Source organism: Pseudogymnoascus destructans (assembly GCF_001641265.1).
Source record: "Pseudogymnoascus destructans isolate 20631-21 unplaced genomic scaffold scaffold_18, whole genome shotgun sequence".
In the NCBI taxonomy this organism is placed as follows: Eukaryota; Fungi; Ascomycota; class Leotiomycetes; order Thelebolales; family Thelebolaceae; genus Pseudogymnoascus; species Pseudogymnoascus destructans.
In genome coordinates this window covers 391,994-419,187 of record NW_020167537.1, presented here as the reverse complement: position 1 = coordinate 419,187, position 27,194 = coordinate 391,994, and the positions used below count along the sequence as shown (strand labels likewise).

The 27,194-nt window shown below is 45.6% G+C and overlaps 4 protein-coding genes across 4 annotated transcripts; 2 read left to right on the top strand and 2 right to left on the bottom strand.

The window, feature by feature from the left end:
- Window positions 1–4,033: 4,033 nt before the first annotated feature.
- VC83_07217 (uncharacterized protein) lies at window positions 4,034–4,526 on the bottom strand (the record flags this gene model as incomplete). Its single annotated transcript, XM_024470793.1, has 2 exons — window positions 4,034–4,039; window positions 4,095–4,526. The coding sequence occupies 2 exons, from the start codon at window positions 4,524–4,526 to the stop codon at window positions 4,034–4,036; spliced, it is 438 nt and encodes a 145-aa protein (XP_024322014.1).
- Window positions 4,527–7,511: 2,985 nt separating this feature from the next.
- VC83_07216 (uncharacterized protein) lies at window positions 7,512–11,573 on the top strand (the record flags this gene model as incomplete). Its single annotated transcript, XM_024470792.1, has 3 exons — window positions 7,512–7,647; window positions 7,708–11,200; window positions 11,235–11,573. Exons 1-3 carry the CDS (start codon window positions 7,643–7,645, stop codon window positions 11,571–11,573), a joined length of 3,837 nt encoding a protein of 1,278 aa, XP_024321799.1. The 5' UTR covers window positions 7,512–7,642.
- A 228-nt stretch (window positions 11,574–11,801) lies between these two features.
- VC83_07215 (uncharacterized protein) lies at window positions 11,802–12,254 on the top strand (the record flags this gene model as incomplete). The annotated part of the gene is made up of 1 exon (XM_024470791.1): window positions 11,802–12,254. The coding sequence occupies one exon, from the start codon at window positions 11,802–11,804 to the stop codon at window positions 12,252–12,254; it is 453 nt and encodes a 150-aa protein (XP_024322012.1).
- A 1,688-nt stretch (window positions 12,255–13,942) lies between these two features.
- On the bottom strand, window positions 13,943–14,443 carry VC83_07214 (uncharacterized protein; the record flags this gene model as incomplete). The annotated part of the gene is made up of 1 exon (XM_024470790.1): window positions 13,943–14,443. One exon carries the CDS (start codon window positions 14,441–14,443, stop codon window positions 13,943–13,945), a length of 501 nt encoding a protein of 166 aa, XP_024322013.1.
- Window positions 14,444–27,194: the final 12,751 nt, after the last annotated feature.

Below are 27,194 nucleotides of genomic sequence, written 5' to 3'. Positions count from 1 at the left end.
CTATCCTAGAGGTCTACTACGAAGGATACAAAAAAGATGAAGGTATAACCCTCTGTTCCTGTTCCCTTAAATACCCGAAACCCCTCCGACTCTGCTAACTCCCTGTTTGCCTTAAGGTTTCCCTACGCTATGTGCCTAAGGCTCGCAGTTGCGATTGAACCGTAATGGCCCCGAGTCTCGAGGGCGCCACGTGACGACCGTAACTAACCCGAGTAAGGAGGCATCCTTACACAAGACTATTGAAAATAGGGAGGAGTTCTGCTTCTAGAACCTCAAGGTATGAGTTTGCAGTATATCTAAACTTCTTTGACTCAAAGTCACAGTATATAAGGTATAAATTGCTCCGGCCTTCTGCCTAAAGGCCCCCTAAACCATGGTCTTCATGTTCTTCTTTGTACTGTAGGTTTGGATCATCTCCTGCTGCCACTTCTAAGCAGGTGTGCAGAAACACCACTCACTTCTGTTACCCCACCCCCGCTTAACAGAGCACTCATCACTCCACACAACTTGACCCTAATCCTCTGCTGTCCAATTCCTCCATGCTAAACACCATACAAGCCGTTTAGCTACATGTATTAGCAGTAGGAAAGGGCGACACTTTGCACACTAATTGCCTATGCCTGCTTCTTGTAGTATCCTCTTTATAGTTGATGTTAAGCAAGCAACATTGCAAGCATCCTTCACTTCTTGGTATGCTTTGGGTTTAGGTGTACGTGGCAGAGTATAAGGCGTTGCTCTGCTTCTGTGTATGACTTTCCCCATGGTGTACAGGCTAGACTCTTGCCTTTGGTGAGTATTAGGTCAACTGCAATTGTATATCGTATGGTGCTTCGGTTAAGGTTTAGGTTGTGTGCAATCTTAGTAGGTGTTGCACCCTCTGACTGCCTCCTGACAATCTACCTGCGTTAGTATAGGCTTAATTAGCCACTAGGCTGTCGATTCCTATTAATTAGAGCTAAAGCCCTCTGAGTTAGTGGCATAATTATGGTTGTTGTACAAGGAGGGGTGGGTTACATGACGCGATTTACACGTCAAATTGGAATTCGGTTAATAACAGTGGTCTAGTACTGTATATGCTACTGTTAGATGCTTCTAGGTATAGTGCTTCTAAAGATTACTAGTCAAAGTTTGACTTAATAGTTGCAGAGTAGGTGAATATCCACAGTTTGGTTACAAGAAGGTCATCTTAACCATAGGTGGATTACTATCAAGTATCAATCGTGAATATAATAGCTTTGTGAATAGTATCGACGTTGTTAGTGGCAGCATTCGTCCCAGAGGCTGGAGCCGGAGTAGCGTAGGATCAATATCCTGTCGAATAGAAGTAGGCAGTGTTGGCAGACTTAGCTCATTATGAGTATCATGGCTCATGAACCACCCCTGCCAATCATTATAGAAGATGAACTTGAATGGGAAGTTGAAGAAATCCTAGATTCTAAACTCCTACAGAAGAAGCTGTTCTATATGGCAGCATGGAAGAACCACCCACTAGACAACACTTGGTATCCTGCTACAAACTTCAACAATGCACCTGAACTCACACAAGCTTTCCACCGAAAATACCCGCAGAAGCCACGATGATCTTACTCTTGATCAGGAGATCAATCTTACTAGGGGGGGGGGGTAGTGTTACGATTACAGCTCACAGCTTGTCACAGCTTGTTACGGTTGTTATGGTTGTTATGGTTGTTATGGTTGTTATGGTTGTTATGGTTGTTATGGTTGTTATGGTTGTTATGGTTGTTATGGTTGTTACGGTTGTTATGGTTGTTACGGTTGTTATGGTTGTTACGGTTGTTATGGTTGTTACAGTTGTTATGGTTATTACGGTTATTACAGTTGTTATGGGGATTACAGGTGTAGCCTTAGCCACAAGGTTACAACCCCTAAGCAGACAACTGTATGTTATGAGGAATGGCCTCACCTTCCTTCCTTCTTCTTCTTCTTCTCTCTTTAGATTCAATCTAGATTACTTTTCCTGGACTGGCATCATGACCTCTATGACCATCGTAACACTAAGGAGCAATGAGTGATGGTTTGGTGTTTGCGGAGGTGGTGTAGTAGCATTTGTTGAGGTTATAGAAGAGCGGGTGTGTAAAGTTGGTAAGTGTTTATATGCATTTTGAGGATTGAATGGATAAATACCCGCTCCTAACCATGCGCTTTGAATGTTGTATTGCGACATTGCTCGTAACCTTTCTTTGTAGTACATTTCTATCCATTCTACCTTTTGTATACGCCTTACTCCCACTGGTGAAAGTAGTAGACCTATAGGATAGCATCCGTTTAGCCTCCGACTTGCACTCTCATATGCTATTACTGTGAGCTGGGTGCCCTGTGTCCTTACATTATACAAAAAAGATCACGCCTGCCGGGGACGGCCGTACTTAAATAATATCCCACACCGGAACGACTCGGGAGACCCCGAGGCAGAAGAACAATGGGAAGAAGCCGTGGAACTTCAATCGGATGCGTCCCTCGAGGAAAACGATGAGGCCTAGGAGAAGGCTCCTTCCTAGGTCTACGCAAATGTGACCTGCGAGGACTAGACTTACGAGAACTCCTGGGAGTTCTTAGTCGACATGACCCTGAGTATGAATGGACTCGGGGTGCAAACGAAGTCCCTAGCAGACACAGGAGCAAATGGCTACCTCGTCATTAACAAGCCTTTCGCAATACGACTGTCGAAAGCGCTTCAGAGCCACATACGGAAACTAACCTACTCTGTACCCATACGTGGATTTCAGTGCAGAATCCAAGGCGATGTATCGGAGTATATTTGGTTACACTTAACAGTTGAAGGACGCCGGATATATAACTGCCCCTTTGTACTCCTGGACCTCGGAGCACAAGATGTGATAATTGGGAAGAAGCTTTTCAGCTGCTTCCGAATACTACTTGACTCTGCAAAGAGCCAGTTAGTATGGCCAAAGGAGTACCTGCTGACTCCTAGCTGGAGCAAGGAGATCACCTTGCCCTACTACACGCGAGAAACATCCATTCGACATCCCGCATACCAGCCGGATGCGAATCGCAGGGATGCTGCAATCCACCGCGAAGACAGACGCCGCGCAGGCGGACGCTCGATGAACATGAAAGTGATAACTTCAGGCTATGAAGAGATCACCGATATGCCCCTGAGTCCTACCCGAAACCAAGAGGTTTCTCCCCCACTACTAGTAAAACTGGTACCTAGTTTCACACCCATACGGATATGCGAAATCAGTGCCAATGCCTTTCATCACGAGATGATGCAAAGCGACTCCGAGTTCTTTCAGACTAGCATCTACGAAATTGACCAGATCATCCATGAAAAGGAGTTGGTAGAGGATGAAGAAACGCTCCGCCTCATCCAGCAGAAGCTTCCGCATATGCACCGGAAGTACACCCATGTCTTTTCGAAGTTGGAATCGGATCGAATCCCCCCACACTGCATATACGACCACAAGATACAGCTCGAAGCCCCTTTACCAAACGCTTTCTCCCCGTTATATAGACAGGGCACCGAAGAGCTTAAGGCTACCAAGCAATACCTGTTAGAGAACCTAGAGAAAGGCTTCATCGTCAACAGCAACAGCCCCTTCACGTCCCCTATCCTATTCGTAAAGAAAGCGGATGGCAAATTAAGATTTTGCATCAATTACCGGAAGTTAAATGGTCTCACCCGGAACGATCCCTACCCCATCCCGTGTATCGACGAACTACTAGGACGAGTGTCAAAAGCAAAAATCTTCACGAAGCTAGATATCAGACAAGCCTTCCATCGCATATGGATGCACCCCGACTCGGAAGAGTACATGACCTTTCGGACTCGCTATGGATCCTATAAGTGCAAAGTGCTGCCGTTTGGACTAACGAACGGTCCCGCAACCTATCAGCAGTGTTACGATGGTCATAGAGGTCATGATGCCAGTCCAGGAAAAGTAATCTAGATTGAATCTAAAGAGAGAAGAAGAAGAAGAAGGAAGGAAGGTGAGGCTATTCCTCATAACATACAGTTCTCTGCTTAGGGGTTGTAACCTTGTGGCTAAGGCTACACCTGTAATCCCCATAACAACTGTAATAACCGTAATAACCATAACAACTGTAACAACCATAACAACCGTAACAACCGTAACAACCATAACAACCATAACAACCATAACAACCATAACAACCATAACAACCATAACAACCATAACAACCATAACAACCATAACAACCATAACAACCATAACAACCATAACAACCATAACAACCATAACAACCATAACAACCATAACAACCATAACAACCATAACAACCATAACAACCATAACAACCATAACAACCATAACAACCATAACAACCATAACAACCATAACAACCATAACAACCATAACAACCATAACAACCATAACAACCATAACAACCATAACAACCATAACAACCATAACAACCATAACAACCATAACAACCATAACAAGCTGTGACAAGCTGTGAGCTGTAATCGTAACACTACCCCCCCCCCCTAGTAAGATTGATCTCCTGATCAAGAGTAAGATCATCGTGGCTTCTGCGGGTATTTTCGGTGGAAAGCTTGTGTGAGTTCAGGTGCATTGTTGAAGTTTGTAGCAGGATACCAAGTGTTGTCTAGTGGGTGGTTCTTCCATGCTGCCATATAGAACAGCTTCTTCTGTAGGAGTTTAGAATCTAGGATTTCTTTAACTTCCCATTCAAGTTCATCTTCTATAATGATTGGCAGGGGTGGTTCATGGTGCTGGCCTTGTAAAGCATCATCTGAGTCAAGTCATAAGAGGTTGCTATGAAACACAGGGTGTATCTTCATGCTTGGTGGTAGCTGGAGTCGGTATGCAACATTCCCAATTCTCTCAAGGATTTGAAATGGACCAACTTGCTTATGGTCAAGTTTCTTTGAGGGTCGTTGGGTTTTGATATTCCGAGTAGAAAGTGAGACTCGGTCTCCTATCTTATATCTTGGTGCTGGCTTCCTGTTTTGATTTGCAAAGTGCTCCATTCGGGTTTGTGAGAGGGCGATCTGGTCTTGTAGGAATTCCCAAATATCTTTCATGTTTTGAGCTATGTCCTTATGTTCTTGAAGGGCAGTTTGGAACGTGCTATCCTCTATATCAAAGCTCATTCTTGGCTTGAAACCCTTGTTTGCAAAAAATGGGCTAACTTTTGTTGAGTCTGATGGAAGGGCATTTGCTGCGAATTCAGCCATGCAAAGATATTCAACCCAGTTGTCTTGGAGATAGTTGACATGAGCCCGTAAATATCGCTCGAGTTCTGCATTAAATCTTTCAGTTTGCCCGTCCGTTTCTGGGTGGAAGGCTGTAGACAATTTGATTGTAACTTTCCAAACTTTGCAGAGGATTTTCCACACTGCAGCTACAAACTGGGGCCCTCTGTCTGAGATGATGGAATTTGGTAAACCATGGTGTTTCCATACATGCTGGAGTAGTAACCTCGCTGTAGCTTCTGCTGTAGTGCCTTCTTTACCTGCAAAGCATGGGATAAAATGGCGCTCTTTTGTAAGTCGGCATGCTACTATGATAGAATTGTTTCCTTCACATAATGATAATCCTGTAATAAAATCGAGTGATATGTCCTTCCATGGTTGGCTTCCAATTGGGATTGGTTGTAGGAGTCCATTGTATGCGTCCCGGGTTGGTTTTGATCTCTTGCGGGTATGGCAATTCCTCACATATTGAGTGATAGTCTTGTCCATCCGGGGCCAGTAGTACTGTCTCTTAATGATTCGAATCAGCTTCCCAATTCCAGGGTGTCCCATTGCTGGCTGGTCGTGAACCTCATGAGAGTTTAACTCGGCTATTATAGCTCTGTTGGTATATCTAATAACGATGAGTTACTCATTCTGAGGATAGTTATACTATATACAGCATCAAGACAGGTCTTACGACGTTTGCAAAAAGAGGTCTTGGCTACGCTTGGCTAGTATTGGCATATATCCGGATATATACTCTAGAGTATCCGGATACGCCAGATACTCTTCAAATATCAAAGGGTAGGTATATACTCGAGGATATACCCGGATACTACGGGTATATTAGTATCCGTGCCGAACACTAGTTACCCGCTTCGAAAAACAGAAAACAGAAAATCAATAACTTACCATTAATTTCCGCCTGAATCATTACTTGTTTGCGCAGTTGGTTTTCGGATTCCGAACTTCATCCTGTGCTTCCTCAACTCCTCTGCGTTTCCCTCAGGGGACCCCCTTCACTAGTATTTGCAACCCTTTTCCCGCCATCCATTCACCATCCTCAATTGCCTTCCCCAACTCTACCTCCAGAATCCCGTCTTCCGTCCGTATAAACTTGTAGGATTTGCCCATTTCCACAAGGGGGTAGGGCCATCAGTCAACAACCCTTCTGTGCTGTTACCAAACACGGGCATAGAGAGCAATTGGACTGATAGGCCTTCATTTTTCGGAAGAGATGAAAGCTGTGCCAGGATATGTGGAGTAATTTCTGGGTCTGAAGATATCGTCGGATATTCCGTGATTAGAGAGGTTAGGCATTGATGGACATTGGAAGGTTCGGTTCCAGTAGATAGAGTAAATATTACCCAATTCCCGGAAGTTAAGGACGTGTTGGAAGCTATTGATGCCAAGCTTGGAGTAAATGGTGATCGAAGACTTGGGTGAACGGGCTGTCCAGCAGTGAATCACCGTCGCACCTAAGCCATCCGCTGATTTGATAACGTTTATAAGCAATACGTGAGGATTGGAGAATGTTTCCAGATCTGGATCTGAAAATGGCACCTTTAAGATAGATTAGTGAATGCTTGACTAGTTGGATACGAAGTACTACGGAGTCAACATGTTGGATATGTGCCTGGGCGTTTGGTCCCGGGTATGGTCCCGGGTATGGAGGTGGAGAGTCCTCCATTGCTTCGTCAAGACTAGGAACGCAAAACTTTCAAATAGCTGTTTGGACAATAATAAACAATGTGTTACATAGAGAAATTATAGACGTAAGAAATTAGGCAAGGCCGGGTTGAATCACGTCCAACACGATTAAATTGTTAGTGTGGATGCCTGACAGGATTTGCATTTATGAGTGGTCGGAAATATGCAGTAGCATAATTAAGGATCTCACCAAAGGCCGGGGTGCATAGCCACCATAAATAAGATTATTAAATACACTAAAAATGTGCGGATCTATCTATGCGATGTTTGCCTTGTGATTTGCCGCTGTTATCTGATATCCAAGTGAGTGTTGTCATTCACAGATAGCATTCACAGATAGCACAAATAACTCCGATGCATCTTGATTACACCTTTCATTCTATAAAGACCAAAGTGAACGAGGCTAAAGATGCATGCATGGTGATGAGCTGTTTTAGACTATTATAGGTCACAAGCAAACAAAGAAACGGGTGCCTTGTTGGTTGTCTGCACATCAACAGCCAATTAGGCCAGGGATGAGTAGCGAGAATGGGAATGGGCGACTTATTTGCAGAGCTCATGTAGGAAGGACTTTTGTGTAGTAAGAATTCACTTTGGCTGTGGAATTTATCTCACGAGAGTGAGAAGCTGCCACTTGCCTCGTTCTCTACATTTGGATTCCGATCCATCTTTTTCATAACTAGCTTCTACTCGTGACGAGTCTAGCGCTCTCTATACGCACATCTCAGAATGCGGCAAGTCCCCATACTCTATTTTTTTCAATGAGAGCAACCACTAACTTCAAGATACAATAGACCAGGACCCTGCTTTGCCTTCCAACGCGGCCACTGCCGTCGCGGTACCAACTGCCGATTTCGCCATGACACACCAACGACGACCAGAGGCTCGCCGAGTGCTTCAAACATACAGCCCCGTGAGGAGACTGAAGCTGAAGCAAACTGCCGAAAATGGAAATACATGATTCCGAGACCCAACACAAATAACTCGTGTTTCCAGGCTGCTATGGACATAGATATGTTCCTCCAGATAGGCTGGAAACTCATCGAGAGCGAGGATGCAGGAACACGCCAGGATATCATTACCAAACTTGGAGCTGAGGAAGGACTCTCGATCATCAAGTCTATAACGGACACCATGGATGCTAGCCGAACGGACGAGACCTCCATTTCGATATTCAAAAACATGACACTTCCTCTCTATAGGATCATCTCTCACCCGGATGTGCTATGCTCTCTGATACTAGAGACTCCTGTTGATACAATCTACAACTTTCTCTTTGGCCCCAGCGGTCGACGTGGCCTTGGTGTGTTTCGCTTTACAGCAACTGCTCTAAGTGGAATGATTTTGGGACATTCTCCAAGCGACGAAGAAGCTTCCATCATTGCCATATCGTCAAGCCTCGCAGTTCTAGACCGACTTATCGAGATCAACCAAAGTGCCCAAGTTATCGAAGGCTTTAACCCTATCGTAGAGACGATTACTGCTTGTATCCCGGAGAATTCCATGACACCAAACGCACAACAAAGCCTCACTCGAATTAGACGTCGTCTTAACATCGGATCTTCATTGCCCTTTGCGCCAGCCCAATTAGCTCCGCAAAATCTCCCACCTGCAACTTTTGAGCTGAGTCAAGACTTGCCTGGCAACCTCTCTAACATCGGCGCTCGACACGATAACGACCACGCAAGTATAGCTGATATCCTGATCCTCCCTACGGCTCAAGAGATTGCCTCCCAACGACAAGAGTATCTCCCATTAATCGATCCCGCACGCAACCACCTGTTGGGTCTCGCTGGGCTTCTAGACAGACAATTCCGACTCCTCCGCGAAGATACAGTCGGCCAATTACGGGATGCAGTTCGTGAAGAGATTATGAGACTAGAACGTCCAAACCCCAACCAACCAACGGCAAAGCATGGCCAGCAAGCCGTTCGAAAGCTCGTCTACCATAACGCATGCTTTTCTCATATATGTGTTGATCGCAGAAAGGGTCTCCAAGTTGTAGTCGATTTCGACCAACCCATCCAAATAAAGAACAAATCTGCCAAGCAGCGAGAAGACTGGTGGAAGGGAAGTAAGCTTTTAGAGGCCGATTCGCTCGTCTGTTTTGTATCTTCAAATGGAAAAATCATCTTCCTGTGTGTCTGCAATCCTATACTTCCGGGAAAGGGCTCTGACCAAGATGATAAGAGGAGACTAGACGATAGTCCGAGCCTTTTCAGACATGCGAATCGCGCGTCTGTGCTACTGAGCCTAGCTGAATATAAATCAGAGGATGTTAATTGGATTGCCACTCACATCGGACCTTTTAAAGCGCGACAATCACTTGTTGAGTTCCCAGGGGTGCTACTACCTTCTTTTCAACCAACTCTGCAAGCCTTGCAGAAAATGAGCCGGACACTGGACCTTCCATTTGCGGAAATTATTGCACCGAATACACAGGCTTCTGATGTCGTCATAACCCCCCCAGCATATGCTACGAAGAGAGGGTTTACCTTTAGCCTCGATGTTCTCGCCAGGGTGCCACTATCTCTTACCCCTGGACAACCATTCGATTACACCAAGCTAGAAGAAGGGTCCACGCTTGACGAAGCCCAGCAACACGCCGTTATCCAAGCTCTTAGTTTAGGACTGGCTTGTATCCAAGGCCCTCCTGGCACTGGAAAGAGCTACACTGGTGGAGCGCTTATCAAGACTTTACTCAAAAACCGGAAAGCAGCCAATCTAGGTCCCATCATCTGCGTCTGCTACACGAATCATGCTCTTGATCAGTTGCTAGAGCATCTTGTGAGTGATGGCGCAGAGCAAGTCATCCGTCTTGGATCAAGATCGAAGTCTGAAATGCTTCAAAACCTCACAATCCGCCATGTAGCGAAAGAGGTTGAGCCAACGAAAGTGGAAAAACATGATAAATGGAAGCATAACCAGGCCATTGGAGAAACGCTTCGAGAAATTGAAGAAATTTTGTCTGGGTTAAATAACCCAAAGTCATGGACGAACATTCAAACCCATCTTATGAAAACCCACAGAAGTCACTTCAAGGAATTGCTTGGCAAGGGAGTTGACGACGAGGGATTCCGGGAAGTTAAAGGCAAGAAGTACAGGGTTGTAGAGAGTTGGCTCAGAGGAGCACCGAAGAAGCTTGACTCAAACCGACCTCTTGTTCAGCTTACAGCAATTTCTTTGAGAGAGATGTCGACGTCAGAGCGTACTGCTCTTTACAAACATTGGATTGACCAGCACATCTCCCGACTCTCTAATATTCTCATTCAAGCGTTGGATTCATATAACAAGTCGAAAAGTGCGCTAGATAAGTGCCACAGTGAACTAGATCTTCGATGCCTTCAAGAAGCTCATATTATCGGCGTAACAACGTCTGGGTTAGCAAGGAACGTCGAGTTGCTTCAGCGCGTGGGAGCAAAAGTCATGATATGTGAGGAAGCAGGAGAGGTTCTTGAGGCACACACTCTCACCGCATTTTTACCTGGAGTCGAGCATGTCATCCTGATCGGCGACCATGAGCAACTCCGGCCGCAGATCAACAATTTCGAGCTTCAACATGATAATCCCCGAGGCAAGAAATACTCCCTCGATATTTCGCTGTTTGAGCGTCTCGTGAAACCTCAGACGGGGAGTTTTGAAGTCCCTTTGAGTACATTGAAGACTCAGCGGCGAATGCATCCTTCTATCTCCGAACTCGTTAGGGTCCCGCTCTATCCAGACTTGCAAGATCACCCCTCAGTGTCAGAATATCCAGAAGTAGATGGGATGCGGCATCGCCTATACTGGCTTAACCACCAGGAGAATGAAGACCCTCGAAATGCCCAAGCTGTCTCGTTATCCAGAACCAACTCTTTCGAAGTGGAAATGGTCGCCTCACTCGTCTCGCACCTTGTCAGACAAGGAACATATGGACCTGAGGATATAGCAGTTATTACTCCATATCTCGGACAGTTGCAGAAAATCAAGAAGAGATTAGCGAACTCCTTTGAGATTATTGTTGGGGATCGAGATCAAGAAGATTTACAAGCTCAGGGACTTCAAGACGACCCAGAGGCCAAGGATGGCCGAATCCAAATCCAGAAAACGACACTACTAAGTTCTTTAAGAATTGCGACAGTCGATAATTTTCAGGGCGAAGAGGCCAAAGTCATTGTGGTCTCCTTAGTTCGAAGCAACAAGGACCAGAAATGTGGATTCTTGAAGACATCCAATCGAATCAATGTGCTGCTGAGTCGTGCACGACATGGCATGTACATCATCGGCAACTCTGATACTTCGAGACCTGTTCCCATGTGGGCTAAAGTACTGTCCGTTTTAGAACGCTCAAACAACATCGGCCCAAGCCTCGCACTATGCTGTCCTCGACATAAAGAGACGCCTATTGAAGTCTCAGTACCAGACGATTTTTCTCGGCTCGCCCCCGAAGGCGGCTGTGCCAAGAGATGTTCATCGAGGCTACAATGTGGTCATTCCTGCATTAACATGTGCCATTCATCATCTTTGCACAAAGCAGTTCGTTGTCTTGAACGCTGCCCAAGGACAAAGAAAGGTTGCGAGCATGAGTGTCCGAGAGTCTGCGGAGATCTATGCGAGAAAGAATGCCAAGTCGTGGTATACAACATCCCTTTACCATGTGGGCACATCGCCGGCCACCTGAAATGTCACGAGGCGCAGACACCAGGAAAAGTTAATTGCCAGGTCCGCATGGAACAAGTTATGAAGCATTGCAAACATCAAATCCGAGTCCCTTGTTATGAACTTCCTTTAAATGTCGATTACCCCTGTTCGGCAACATGTGGAGCAGCGCTGACTTGCGGGCACAACTGCACTCATGCTTGCAAAGATTGCAATACTAGGATTGATGGTTTAATCACTGAGACGATACATGGAGTCTGTAATACCAAATGTGGAAGACCATACACGACCTGCAGTCATAGCTGCAAAGCTCCATGCCATGGTGATATGCCCTGTCCTCTTTGCACAGAGCCATGCGAAGTTAGCTGCAATCATTCGAAATGCAGCAAGCTATGCCATGAGCCATGCGCACCATGTGCCGAAGATTGTTCATGGTCTTGTCCACATCGTGGACGGTGCCCATTACCATGTGCAGTTCCTTGTGATCTGCTACCATGCTCAGAGCGCTGTTCAAAGATATTGGCCTGTGGGCACCGATGTCCATCCATTTGTGGGGAGGTCTGCCGAGATGTTGCGTATTGCCAGATTTGTGCGCATCCAACAATCAAGGGGATGGTCGTTGACTTTATCATGTCAACTACTTTTGAGGAGATCGATCTTGATGAGGACCCATGCATTATACCGCCATGCGGGCATATGCTGACCCTGGTGAGTATGGATGGACATATGAGCATGTCGGATTTCTATTTATTTAATGCCGAAGGGTCGATTATAGACGTGAAGAACAGCGCCGAGCCATTCTCTTCCTCTGAGATGAAAAGCTGCCCAACTTGCCGCGGCCCTCTGCGAAATCTCAACCGCTATAGTCGAATTGTTCGCCGAGCATTGATCGATGAGTCAACAAAGAAGTTTATTGTCTGGGCTAACATGGGGTTTATCCCTCTTGTTACAAGAATGCAAGCAATCGAGACCGGATTCCGCGAAACTGTTAGAGACGACCGCAAGGTACCTGATAGGGTATTGACGGAGTTTCCTTCCTCACAACAAATCAATTTAAACGGGACCCCCAATAATCAAGTCTCCAAAATCGGAACACTTGTGCGAAAAGAGAATCGATATAAAACGATTATCGAGCTTCGATGGGAGATCAGCAAGTTTGTACAGCAAGTCAACGAGAAAGAGCAACCCTTCGGCCGCATCTATGACCTCGTTCAAGATGCCCGGAGACATCGTGGCATTGATATTGATTTGCACTCAAAAATCGATATTCTTCAAGTCCGGAACCGACTTCTCACGACTGTGCTGCGTATCAGATGCGATTATACCATTCTCTTGACTTTCCTCGATGATCAGAAATACGAGGCAGGAGCAAGTTCCAATAACATCCGAGTCGACTTCAGCATCAATAGAAAGGAGTGTGAGGAATTGATAACTGAATCTCACTTGAAAAACCAACCTGGGAACGAAGTCGAGGGTCATCTATACTGGGCACGGTTTATCGCCCTTGAGAGGAGTCACAAAGAGCCTGGACCAGAGCTTACACAGCTCTTAGATGAGGCCCGAGACCATCTGAAACTTGCATACAAATTATGTGATAAATACCCTAGGCAAACAGCAGGCACGAGAGACGAAGTTGAGGAAGTAGAGAAGATGCTGCGTGATTCAACATTCTATATGCCAGTGAGCAATGACGAAAAGGCTGCCGTGTATGCAGTGATGGCACAGAACTTTAGAGGTACCGGACATTGGTACTACTGTGAAAATGGCCACCCGTTTACTGTTGGAGAGTGCGGTATGCCTATGGAAACTTCGCAATGCCCACAATGTGGCTCCCCGGTGGGTGGTCGTGATCACCAGGCTATCAGTGGCATCACACGTGCGACGGATTTGGAGGAACAATTTGGTGGAGTTAGGATTTGATATGGATTGCAGGAAGGGTTGGATAGGGGTAATCAGCTCTATGTCTGAAATTACGCAAGCCATTGTTTCCCTTTAAGGGAACGGATGATTATTTGCGTAAATGGCCTTGTTATTAGGAAAATGTCACGATCTAGTTCTTCAAATCTGCTCAATGTCTTCGTAAAACATGTAGGATGCGTCTGGAGATACGTTGTAGACGCCCCAAAGCTGATTTGTAGCGAGGAAAATATATCTCGTTGACTCTAAAAGCTAAATAGGCGATATAATATCTATAAGATTGCCAAAACCCACCAGGAATGGTATATAACTATCTCAAATGCGCGTCGACTCTACGCCCCACCCCCGAAAAATGAAGTAAATTATCTATATACTCTCCTCCGTCTCTGACTGTAACAAACTTGATACCCCCTTCTAATTCCACGCAGCAACAATAATATCCGACGCCATCTCCGCAATTCCATAAACGGCTGTCTAGATATGCGCTCCCGGAATAATTGGAATAATGCTAGCATCCACGACTCTTAGCCGACTCACGCCATAAACCCTTAACTTCGGGTCCACAACACCCCCATCTTTACGAGGAAGCATCGCGCAAGTCCCGACGGAGTGGTAAATACTCAGCGTGTTAGCGCGGGCGTAGGCCTCCCAATCCGCGTCCGTGGCTACCGCACTGCCAGGTTCGTACTCAGTAGTCCAAACTGAGGACATAGGTGCTGCGGTGGCGATGCTGCGCATGAACTTCGCGGCAACAATCATGGAGTGGAGATCGTATGGGTTTTGGAGGTACTTGGAGTCGATAGCGGGCGGCGTGTTGATGTTCGTCGACTTCATGTGTACTGAGCCGCGGCCGAAGGGGTGCACGGAGGCGGCGAGGAGTGAGAAGAACTCCGATCCGAATAAGGGGGCATTAGCGGCGGGGTATCCCTTGACACCCGTGTAGCCATCGGAGAAGATGATTTCGAGCTGCGACATTAGGGGTGTGAGCTTGGGATCGGAGAGGAAGGCGAGCTTCTTGGCATCAATTGGGTTGGAGAGGTTGCGGACTGACGCGCGAGAGCGAGGAGGTCGGCGGTGGAGGTGGAGACCTGGGACCAGTTGAGGTATGCCTAGCCACTACCGGTGTAGTCGTAGGCGGAGGCTAGGTTGGAATTGTACAGCGCAAGCTGGAGTCCGGCGTAGGTGGCATTGATGCGTTCGATCGAAAGTGTGGAAGTTGGGGAGGAGTTTGTAGGACTGTATACGGGTGTGGTCCTGGAGATTCTCACTCACGCCAGGGAGGTCGGAAATGACCTTTGGAACTGCGGCGGCGGTGAGGGCAGCGCGGTTGCCAATACCGGAGAGCTCGAGGAGGCCGGGGGATTGAAATGAACCAGCGGAGAGAATGACTTCCTTGGCAGCGGAGATGACGGTGACTTCACGCCGAGGCCATTTAAGGTCGGGATAAAGGTTAGCTAGTGCGTTGGCAGGATGCGGTTCATGAGAGTCTGGATAAGACCTCCTTTGCCGACTCCGTCGCCGACATACTCTGGCGAGGGTACGAACTTCTCGACCTTTAGCATGGCTGCCTGGATACTCTTCCAGTTCTACCCTGGGTCAGCTCCTCCCAAGTATCATAGTCCTTGATGCTGCCGGGATCCCAGGTCATCAGGTTCTACGCCGACGAGCCGCCTAGGACCTTACATGCCAATGACGCGGCCATTGGCGTCGGGCTGGGCGACGGTGGTAAGCAGTGTTGCCAATAGTATATTGGTCTTGGCAGTATATTGCAATATGGGCCTTGGCAATACAATATGGCCTTACGCCATCTGACTGTAATACAATACGGCAATATCATATGGCAATATATGTGTGGAGTTCTCACTCCGTGCCCTGGAATAGGGGCGCTGGTTTCACTGATGCCCCAGAGCTGCCTCACCCTTAGGCTCGTGAAACAGGGTACTCCGGCCCCTGAATTAGCTCAGGGGAACGGTGTCACAGTATATAGAGTAGTTATGGTAGCTACTTTAATCGATAACTTATGCATTGTGATTAATTGGGCCTTACTTATTTACTATTCTACTGAACCTACCAAGCGCACTTCAACAATATGGCCATATATTGCCAAGACATATAACGTACATGTATAGCGAAAGCGCCAAACAAGCGAAAGCGCCAAAATGATGCGGTGACCAAACCCCCCAACTAAATGTTAAATTCCTCAACAACAAAACATGCCCCATAAAAACAATGAAAGCCAATTAGTGCTAGCTATCCAAGCTATGCAAAGCGACCCAAAGTTACGCCTTCGAGTTGCTGCTAGGATCTATTCTGTGGACCACCGCAAGCTAGGTCGTCGTCTAGAAGGTGTACCTTCACGACGCGATATCCAAGCCAACTCACGGAAATTAACTAACCTAGAGGAGTCCGTCCTTGTTCAGTATATACTCGACCTAGCTGCCAAAGGGTTTCCTCCTCGGCTGTCTGTTGTTGAAGATATGGCAAGTCGACTACTTGCAACACGCGACGCGTCACGCGTTGGGTCGCGTTGGGCTTCAAACTTTGTTAAGCGGCGTGTAGAGCTCCAGACACGCTTTCAGCGCAAATACGACTACCAGAGGGCTAAGTGCAAAGATCCAGAAGTTATTAATGGCTGGTTTGAGCTTGTGCGTAACACAATTGCGAAATATGGTATCGATGAAGCAGATATCTACAACTTTGATGAGACTGGGTTTATGATGGGCGTTATCTCAACTGCTATGGTTGTAACAAGCTCAGACGGGCGGGCAAAAGCAAAGAAGGTACAGCCTGGTAATCGGGAATGGGTTACAGTAATCCAAGGCGTTAGTTCTCAAGGTTGGGCAGTACCACCATTTATCATTGTTGCAGGCAAAAACCACCTTACATCTTGGTATGAGAATAGTGGATTTTCAAGCGATTGGGTGATTTCTGTTACTGAAAATGGCTGGACTACAAACGAGAGAGGCATGGATTGGATTCAGCACTTTGAGAAGCATACAAAGGCCCGGAGTGTTGGTGGTTATCGCTTGTTAGTCCTTGATGGTCATGAGAGCCACCACTCAGATGAGTTTGAGGAGTACTGCAAGGAACACAACATTATTACGCTTTGTATGCCTGCTCACTCTTCTCATCTACTCCAGCCACTTGATGTTGGCTGTTTCGGCCCGTTAAAGCAGGCCTATGGTCGGCAAATTGAAGATATGATGCAGGCTCATATTTCTCATATTACAAAGGATGACTTCTTTCCTGCCTTCCATGCTGCATTTAACACTACAATGACGGAAAGTAACATTCGAGGCGGGTTCCGAGGGGCAGGGCTTCTTCCATTTGACCCTGAGAGAGTGATATCTACACTTGATCTTAAGTTAAGGACACCAACGCCTCCAAGCTCCCGCCCAGGTACTGCTCAACCTTGGGTTTCTCAGACACCAAACAACCCAATTGAAGCTATGTCACAGTCTACATTTATTAAAACTTGGATTTCACGCCATCAAAATAGCTCTCCAACCTCAATCTATGCAGCTGTTGACCAGTTTACAAAGGGTGCATCGCAAATAATGCATCAATTAGCACTGCTAAAGGGAGAGAACCAAAACCTACGACAGGCAAATGAAGTACTAAGCAAGCGCCGGAGAGCTAGGAAAACACGACTACAGCAAGGAGGATCACTTAGTCAACAAGGGGCGCAAGAGCTACAGGATGAGAGGGATGTTGTGCAGCAGGTAGAGCAGGAAATAAGGGCAAGCCGTGGTCGGAAGCCAAGGGAAGAAACCCGTGCCCGTCGCTGTGGCAAGTGTGGTGAGACTGGGCACAATGCGCGCACGTGTCAGATTGTAATAGACACCTCTGAGGAAGAGGACTCCGAGTAGTTTCAATTGATTTCTAATGTTGTGGTAGATTTATCGCAATGTTTGTCGTGAGGGTAGATAATTTTGGCGCTTTCGCTTGTTTGGCGCTTTCGCTATACATGTACGTTATGACTAATTATTACACACGTGATAGTAAATGATCACAAGAATAAGTAATCGTCGGTGTTCGCACCGACCACCTTACAGGTGGTCGGCGAAAGCGAAATTTCATCCCGCCAGCCAGATATCATTAGTATGTAGAATCTAATATAATCGTTGGTTCTCAAACCACCGCCTGGAGGCGGTTGGCGAAAGCGAACTGGGACGCGAAAGCGATTGTGGGACACTTCGGGAGCGGACTCGCGACGCGACACGACCGACCATGAACACGACTGACAACGTAACAATGCTGTAAATATATATAAGTTATAGAATTAAATAATTAAAAAAGATTTGGATCAATATTGTCAGGCAGTGATCATCACAGCCACCGTCACTTGCATCGTGAATCATGTCGTAGTCCAAGCCTGCAAAGTTCACGTACCCACTCTCCTCGATGGCTAACAGTCGGTCCGCCTCCTCCTCCTCCTCATGTTTCTTCTGTGTAACGTCCGGGTCAATAATTTCTGTACGTAAGCCAATTGGTGGCTCCGTGTCTGGGTTACTTTTTTGAAATTCATGTAGGTCCTTTTTCCGTGTACGTTCTGCCTTCCGTGCATCGATGCCAGCATGGAGCTGCATCTTACGCTCAACGTTCACCATGCGTGTTCTCTCTCTTTTCTCCCGTGCTTCTTCTAAAAGTTGCTCCTTTACCTTCTTCTCATAAATCCTTTGCCGTGCATGTTCAACTGTAATAGCACCACCTTTTTGAATAGATTTCCGACTTCTAACCTTCCGCTGTCGTTGCTCAGTCATAATAGTAGTAATTTGTACTAGCTCTGACTGGAACAGCTCAGCCTCTGTTAACTGAGTTTGGATTTCAGTATAAGAAGACGCCCACTTTTGCCGTGACGGTGAACTAAGGATCTTATCAAATGTTTGACTCCATGTTGAAAGATCATAACTTGCTTGAAATGCGCGTTGTGGTGTTTCTAAAACTTCTGGTTTTGCATATATAGCAACCTTCTCTTGAATCTTTTCATAGTTAGGTGGCCAAATACCTGCATCTCTAAAAGACTTGATACAGTTACCCTTTGTAAATGTCTGCTTACGGATAGTAGACAAGTCTCTAAAGAAAGATATAACATTATAATCTGTATCAAAATTCCGGATTGCTTGTTGAATTGCACGTCGGTGCCAATGTTTATATTGTGCAAACACAGTAACATCTAGCGGTTGTAGAATATGTGTAAGATGAGACGGAAACACATGTAAGTGTATATTGTGTTGATGTGCAAGTATTATAAACTCTGGAACTTCATGTGAGACATGAGAGTCCATTATTAACAATTTCGTTCTTATAGATGGTGTATTGTAATGGTGGGTGCACCAGATGTGAGAATCTAGCCACCCAAGGAAGGGATGAATTTACTAAGACAACACACTGTCTTAGAAAACAGAGCCAAAGGGTCGTAGCTTAGACTATTCCACAACGCAGCAATCAGGTGTGTGATGTAGTGAAGTGGTTCAGACAAGTTGCAACAAATGTTGAGTCTGGGAACTCAGGGGTAAGTCAGAGGTTAACACCTCACTGACTTTTCAGAAACAAGGAGTAACAAGATCAATGCTTGGAAGCTTGGAAAAGACGTGGAAGTATGTGATAGTCGATTTACTGTATTGTCTGCTTTTGTCTTTTCAGGATCCATCTGAATGCCTTCTGTTGAAATTCTATGTCCCAAGAAATCAACTTGAGACATAACGTACATGCATAGCGAGCGGGCCAGCATAGCAAACGGGCCACTAAACCTCCACATGCATTCTTTACCATGGTCGCAGTCTAAACCACAATGCCAAATCAATTGAAACTATATAGAATCCTCTTCTTCAGAGGTTACTACTACTACCTGACAGGTTCATGCATTATGACCGGCCTCACCGCAAACGCTACAGTGCTGGGCGCGTACTTGAGCCCCCTCCGTACGATGACCACCACGACTTGTTTCCTCCTTCAACTGCTCATCCACATTCTTCTGAGTTATCAGATCCTCTGCTTCCTGCATACTAAGTGATCCTCCTGCCCGTAGACTTACTTTTTTAGCCCTCCGGCATTTACTAAGTACCTCATTTGCCGTACGAAGGTCCTTTAGCTCAGCCCGCATCAACACAAGCTCGTGTGCCATCTTCGACATACCTCTTGCCTGGGCGTCAATCACGTCGTACATATGGGTTGGGGAGCTATTTTGATGCCTAACGATCTTATTCTTAATGGTGGTTGACTGTTGAGTGATCTCGGACGCTGTCTTAGGGGTCTTTGTAACCCAAGATTGAGCTGTCCCTGGGCGTGTGTTCAGTGGCTCAGGTGTCATTGGCTTTGGATCTAGCTGGAAAAGCACAGCTTCGGGGTTGAGAGGGACAAGACCAGTCGCTCTAAAGCCTGCTCGTACGTTGTTTTCAGTCATAGCTATGTTGAAGGCCTCTAAAAACGCGTCGAAAAAGTCGTCCTTCGTGATGTGAGTGATTTGCATCCGCATCATCTTCTCAATTTGCTTCCCATACGAAGCCTTGAGCGGGCTAAAACAACTGACATCAAGAGGCTGGAGGATATGAGACGAATGGGGAGGCATACAGAGCGGTAGGATACTGTTAGTCTTGCAGTAGTCGTCGAATTCGGTAGAGTGGTGGCTTGTATGACCGTCAAGGACTAAGATGTAACGCTGACTTCTAAACGATAGAAGACACAGAGGTTCTCTTGCGTAAAGGTTTACTTATCAGAGGAGGCAGGGGATCAGACACAAAGGCTTCAAGTAACACGTTACTAGTATATAACAAATACTGTATTGAGTTGAGCACGAAGCTCCTATCTAAGGAAATACTATCTACTTATATAGTGGCGTCGTGCCTCATGGGTAATCTGGATAGTTGGCGGATAGCTAGATATTCAGGATAGTTCGTGGATAGCTCAACTATCCAATATCCACTAGTTTCTGCAACTATCCATTAGCCCCATCACATGGCAGCCTACCCCGCTTCCCACTGTGACTCACACGTCACGTTACTAGGCCCTGGCCCTGTAACCATGACATCATGTTACTATAGCCGTAACATAAGAGGCGATAAACACCTTTCGTACGAGCCTTTGTGCACTGATCAAAGTGCTTGATCCAATCTAAACCAATCTCATTTGTAGTCCAGCCGTTGGTACTTGTATGGATCCTCCAATCGCTCGGGAATCGGCCGTTCTGATACCAAGATGTGAGGTGGAATTTGCCCTTCACAACCACGTACGGAGGTAGTGTCCAGCCAGTCGCGCATACTCCCTGGATCACTGTAACAAACTCTCGATTGCCTGGCTGCTTCGTACGAGGCCGAGAACTTCATTCGGAGCTTGTAACAACCTTTGCGCTCGAGAGCATGCCCATTAGAAACCCAGTCTCGTCAAAGTTATAGATATCCTCCTCTTGGATGCCATACTTAGCAATCATGTTCTGTACAAGCCGGAACCACGCGTTTACTACGTCCGGATCTTCGCATTGGGCCCTCTGGTAATCGATTCGACACCGAAAATGCGTGGTAAGCTCAGGGTTGCGCTTGACAAAGTTTTCTGCCCATCGTGGTCCAACATGCGACGCGTCACAGTCTGTACGGAGGCGATCGGCCATTTCTCGAACGTCTTCGAGCTGGGGCTGAAATCCTCGCAAATCTAGGTCGAGTATCTGATCGACAAGCACCTTCTCTTCTAAATTGGTCAACTTCCTCGAGTTGGCAGAGATATCGCGTCGTGATTTTCGTCCAGCTTGTCGGCATTCGAGGGTTGTACGGGCAACTTGGTAGACTTTAGCTGCAGCTCGAATCGAGAGATTAGGGTCTCTTTTTAATGCCTCGAGAGCAAGGACAATACGGCTTTCGTTTGAAGAACATTCCATCTTTGATGGTTGTGAAAATTGATGTTAGAGGTAAGAAGTTGTGAAAAGTGGGTGGAGTAGCCCGTTCGCTATGCTGGCCCGCTCGCTATGCATGTACGTTATGGAAAAGACATTTCTCAAGTTTGCAAAAGAGTTGTGCTTGAGATAGCTTCTCTAAGACTTGTCTAACATGTAGAACATGCTCTTGAGTGTCTAAAGAGTATATAAGAATGTCGTCTAAGTAGACAACAACAAAGATATCCAAGTAAGGTCTTAGAATATCATTCATGAGAGCTTGGAAAGAAGCAGGTGCATTGGCAAGCCCAAAAGGCATTACCTGGTATTCAAAATAACCATAGCATGTTCTGAATGCTGTCTTCCACTCATCATCTTTCTTGATGCGTATCAGGTTATAAGCTCCCCTGAGATCTAACTTGGTAAAGATCTTTGCTGAAGAGAGCCTATCCATGAGCTCAGGGATAAGGGGTAAAGCATATCTGTTTTTAACAGTGACTGCATTAAGGCCCCTATAATCAACACAGAGATGCAAGGAGCCATCTTTCTTCTTGACAAAGAGAATAGGAGCTCCTGCTGGTGAGGAAGAAGGTCTGATAAAGCCAGAACTAAGGTTCTCATCTAGGTATTCTCTGAGTTTTCAGCTCTAATTCAGATAGAGAGTAGATAGGGCCGTAGGGAGGCATTGAGCCTTCTGCGAGTGGTATCTCATGGTCATAAGGCTGGTGCTTTGGCAGAATTGATGCCTTTGCCTTGTCAAAAAGATGTTGGTAGTCTTGGTATGCTAAAGGCAAAATGACCTCCTGAGATGATTTCTCCAAATCTGAAGTAGCTGCTATCTCCAGGACAGGTTGAAAAGGTTTAACCCATATCAGAGATGATATATCATCCATAGTTTGGTCAAAATCCTTGATCTGGGACAAGTCTGAGTCTTGGACCTGAATAGGGGTAACTGAGGCTTGAAGGGTTTTTTCAGTATTGAGCTCAGGATTTGAGCTAAACCCAAGCGATAAATGCTTCCAATTGATAGTTGGATCATGCCTTTGAAGCCATGGAAGACCTAGGATGACTGGGTACTTCATTGGTATAACATCTAAAGAGATGGTGTCTGAAAATGTTCATTTTCCTAGGGGAATCTCAAGTTTGAGTACTGGGGTGTTGCAGGTAATGGAACCTGAACTGATAGGAGTTCCATCAATGACTCGGAGCAACTCTGGAGTGCGTTTGGGAATTGTAGGTAACTGGTGTGTCAAGATGAGGTCTTGAGATATAAAGTTGCCTGTTGCCCCTGAGTCTATCATAGCCCTTGTAGATAACACCTGTTGTTTGAAATGGAGTTGAATAGGGATTAACAGGTGTGTGAAACTCTGAGAAAGCACCATCGACACATCTTTGTTGTCTAGGGGAGAAGTTGTAGTCTCAGTTGAAGTTGTGCCTGGTGGGGACTTTTCAAGTTTTTCAGGAATAGCAGCTGTGACTGTGTCTGAGGCTGCTATATGTTTTGAATCAGCACTCCCCCGTGCTGAATAGCACTCCTGAATTCTGTGCCCCCCTTTGCCACAGTATAAACAAAGGTTGTTGTCCATTCTGTGTTTTCTTTCTTGAGGAGTAAGTTTACCCCTTTTCAGTTTTTGAGGGCTTCTTGTAGGCTGAGGTGCTGGATTTGCTGTAGATCTCTTTATAGAGGCGTCTAAGTCCATAGGTTCAGGTGCTGAGTCCTTAGCAGTTGGTGTAGAGGTGTAATTGTTGAAATTTCTTGTTGGATGCCAGTTGTAACGCTGACTTCTAAACGATAGAAGACACAGAGGTTCTCTTGCGTAAAGGTTTACTTATCAGAGGAGGCAGGGGATCAGACACAAAGGCTTCAAGTAACACGTTACTAGTATATAACAAATACTGTATTGAGTTGAGCACGAAGCTCCTATCTAAGGAAATACTATCTACTTATATAGTGGCGTCGTGCCTAGTGGACTCTTGGGAACTCACTCGAGTCCTCGGAGTCCTGGACTCTTAGGACTCTTCTCATCATCCTGCGAGTCCGTCACGTGCCTAGTGGACTCCTGGGAACTCACTCGAGTCCTCAGAGTCCTGGACTCTTAGGACTCTTCTCATCATCCTGCGAGTCCGTCACGTGATACTTTCGGAACTACTATTCCCCGCTGCCCCTCCAGGTACCAGGGCCGGTCTCATGCGACCTCCCTCCTTCCTGTCCTGTAGTTGGCCAGCCTTCTTGTTCCGTCGTAACACCAGTCTTGGTTCTTCTCCTTTCTTCTTTCAAAAAGCCTATCATCAAGTCTGACAGCTTTCTCTATAAGCGTTTGAAGTGTTGTAGGGCGTTCTTCTTTGCTGAGTTCATCCTTAATAGAGCTCTTGAGCCCTTGGTAGTAAGTGAAGACTAAGGCTTCTTCATTCCAAGTCAAGTAAGAAGTGATTCTCCTAAATTCTGTTGTATACTGAGCAGCAGAGGTCTTTTGACATAGCTTCTGTAGCTCTCTTTCTGCTGTAGCAGTTTCGTTGATGTCTCCAAAGGTCCTGGTAAGTTCCTCTTGAAACTGGTCATAAGAGGTAATCAAAGGTGTAGTGGTATTTTGGTTGTTTCCACTAAGTCTTCTAAGATATGGCTCAAAGAAGTTGAATGCAGATCCACGGAGGTAGCTGGCAGCAAAATAGATCTGTCTGAGGTGAACTGATGAGGCCTGAGGGTGAAGTAGATGTCCAGTTGCATAAGAAATCCCTTCAACTTCCTCCTGTCTCCATGGTATAAATCTAGAGTTTGCACTTTAGGAAGTGCACCTGGGGTACTCGACATAGCCAGAGGAGCTGTGGGAAGCTCTGTATAATGTGTCTGAGTTGAAGATTGTGTTGCTGAAGTGTTGGCTTGAAAGGTGTTTTCTAAATTCTCAAGTTTGTTTGCTATAGTTTGTATAAAGGCAAACAGTTGTTGCATCTGCTGTTCAGCAGTAGTTGTAGGAGCTTAGTCATCCTCCATTGTAGTATCGAAGTGCTGCTATAGAAATAGTTGAAGCTTGAAGCAGACAAGGTGTAATGGTGGGTGCACCAGATGTGAGAATCTAGCCACCCAGGGGAAGGGGTGATTTTACTAAGACAACACACTGTCTTAGGAAACAGAGCCAAAGGGTTGTAGCTTAGACTATTTCACAAAGCAGACAAACAGTAAATCTAATATCACATACTTCCACGTTTCCAAGCTTCCAAGCATTGATCTTGTTACTCCTTGTTTCTGAAAAGTCTCAAGATTTGTTACAACTTGTCTAAACCACTTGTCATACTGACATTCGTTGCACTCAGTTTGCTATCAAACTCAAGAGCAAACTTGGAAATCTCCTCCTCAAACCTACAAGTCACTATACATATTTTGGCTTATCACACCAACAACAAGAGCAATACTACTCAACGATTGCTACAACCATCTATGATTCATTACACGTCATCGCTCCTTAGTTACTGGGCCGATATTACCACATAGCATATCTCTACAACCCTCTATGATTCATTACATGACATCACTCATACTACCACATGACATATCTCTACCAACTAGAGGCCTAGGAGCATGAACAATAGCTCTCAAAGCTCCTACGAACCTCTATGATTCATTACATGTCATCGCTCTTTAGTTACCCACAAGATTGGTTAAGTTATGACATAATTTGTCTATGACATAATTTGTCTATGACATAATTTGTCTATAGGGGTACTCTGACCTTGGACCTCCTTTTACTTCCTATAGGCTACGAACCTAAGAGATGGTTCTATGGGATTCTCTTACATCGACTACAGTTACCAAGCCTGGTTAGTCATGGAAAGTCTTGGAAAATGAGAGAACTACACTCCTTTAGCATAAATAGGATTGCCCTTTCCTTAAGAAAGGGCAAGCAGACAATAAAGTAAATCGACTATCACATACTTCCACGTCTTTTCCAAGCTTCCAAGCATTGATCCTGTTACTCCTTGTTTCTGAAAAGTCAGTGAGGTGTTAACCTCTGACTTACCCCTGAGTTCCCAGACTCAACATTTGTTGCAACTTGTCTGAACCACTTCACTACATCACACACCTGATTGCTGCGTTGTGGAATAGTCTAAGCTACGACCCTTTGGCTCTGTTTTCTAAGACAGTGTGTTGTCTTAGTAAATTCATCCCTTCCTTGGGTGGCTAGATTCTCACATCTGGTGCACCCACCATTACAGGAACCCCGTGAGTCATTCCCTCAAATACCCGAAACCCATCCGACTCGGTTAACCCACCCAAATGATTACACGTGACCAAGGGGAACCCCGTGAGTCAATTCCCTCACGTACCCGAAACCCATCTGACTCGGTTAGCCCCCCCAAATGATCACTTGTGACCTGCAGCTCCTCAGAGTCTGCTCCTTAGAGTGAGAGACAAGAAGGCATCCTTACAATGGATAACATTACATATCAAGGATATTATGTTATCCATGACCAAATACGACATCTCATTGGCAACCTCTTGATTAGGGAATATTGCAAGCTTGAAACTTAGGTATCGAAAACAATGGATTAATTACATGTTGCGCCAGCTCAAGGCCAATAAGAACCCTAATAAAATAGTTAATATTCTAAAAGTGATACAGTGGAGTCGACTTACATGGGAAGCACTTGAAGCTCCAAAAATCCAGAAGTGTTAGTGGCGATTGACTCTTATAAAAAAACCAAAAAATATGGATATGCATCAAGATAATACTACTAAGGTTGAGGAACTGGGAATGGAAATTGTGAGGCTACTAGGTGATGTCATGCCAATTGCAGATTTTGTCAACCCTATAGGCGAAGAGATAGTTGACAGAGATGAAGATATTTTTGAAGCTGTAGTACAGAGATACACTATTACAGAGGAGGATGCGATTGCAGACAGGGATGAGGAAGGGGAAGAGGAAGAGGTCCGATCATCACTTGCAGAAGCAAGCTAGGCCCTAAATACCCTTTAATTATTTGCTTCCTCGCTAAAGATAGAGGTCGGATTTCAGTAATAAAGGCATTAGAACAGATTGGCAAGGGTATCTCGCAAGAGAAAGTCGTGAAGAGTACCCAACGTTTACTAGATGGCTGGGTGTCAAAGTAGCATACAATTTTTTAATTTTTTTTTTACATATATTCCTCAGATTTCCGTGAACCTCCACAAGGATATCCTCGCTATAAGGATGCCACGCCCGCCCCGAGGGCATCCTTATATCCAGGTTCAACTGTATATCCAAATACTATAGACGATACACGAAGATCACGAGCAAGAGCGCAATTCGAAGACGTTTGTAGAACGTACTAAAAGCGAGAGTGTCATCTTGATACAGAGCATATCGACCGTGAAACAGCTCTTGCGGAAGCAATAGGTGCTACTAATACAATAGAGCAAGAACCTGATTCTAACGAAGACCTATTTGCGTCAGAGGGCTTAGCATTTCAGGAGTCAGAATGGAGGCGGTGGATGCTTGAACTACGGCCTAGTGAGCATACTAATATCCTCAAATATTGGTGCGCAAAGCAATACCAATATCCAGTTATTGCCTGTATTGCTCGTGACCATTTAGCAATTCCAGCAACATCCGCAGCATCAGAACAGGTATTTAGTAATGGTAGTGATATTATTAAATAAAAGCGGAATAGGTTATCACCGCTGACGATTAGATATTTACTTTGCTTACGGAATTGGGGTCGGATATAAGAGGCTGACAGTGATGGCGATGATGCTGACGATGAGGCATACGAATAGGGGCACACGAATAGGGGTTGTTAGGTTATGTTAGGTTATTACTATTACCAAAAGCTTCATTTTTATATACTCCATTTAGCCTCATATACCCGTAAGAAATTGGCCGGGTATAT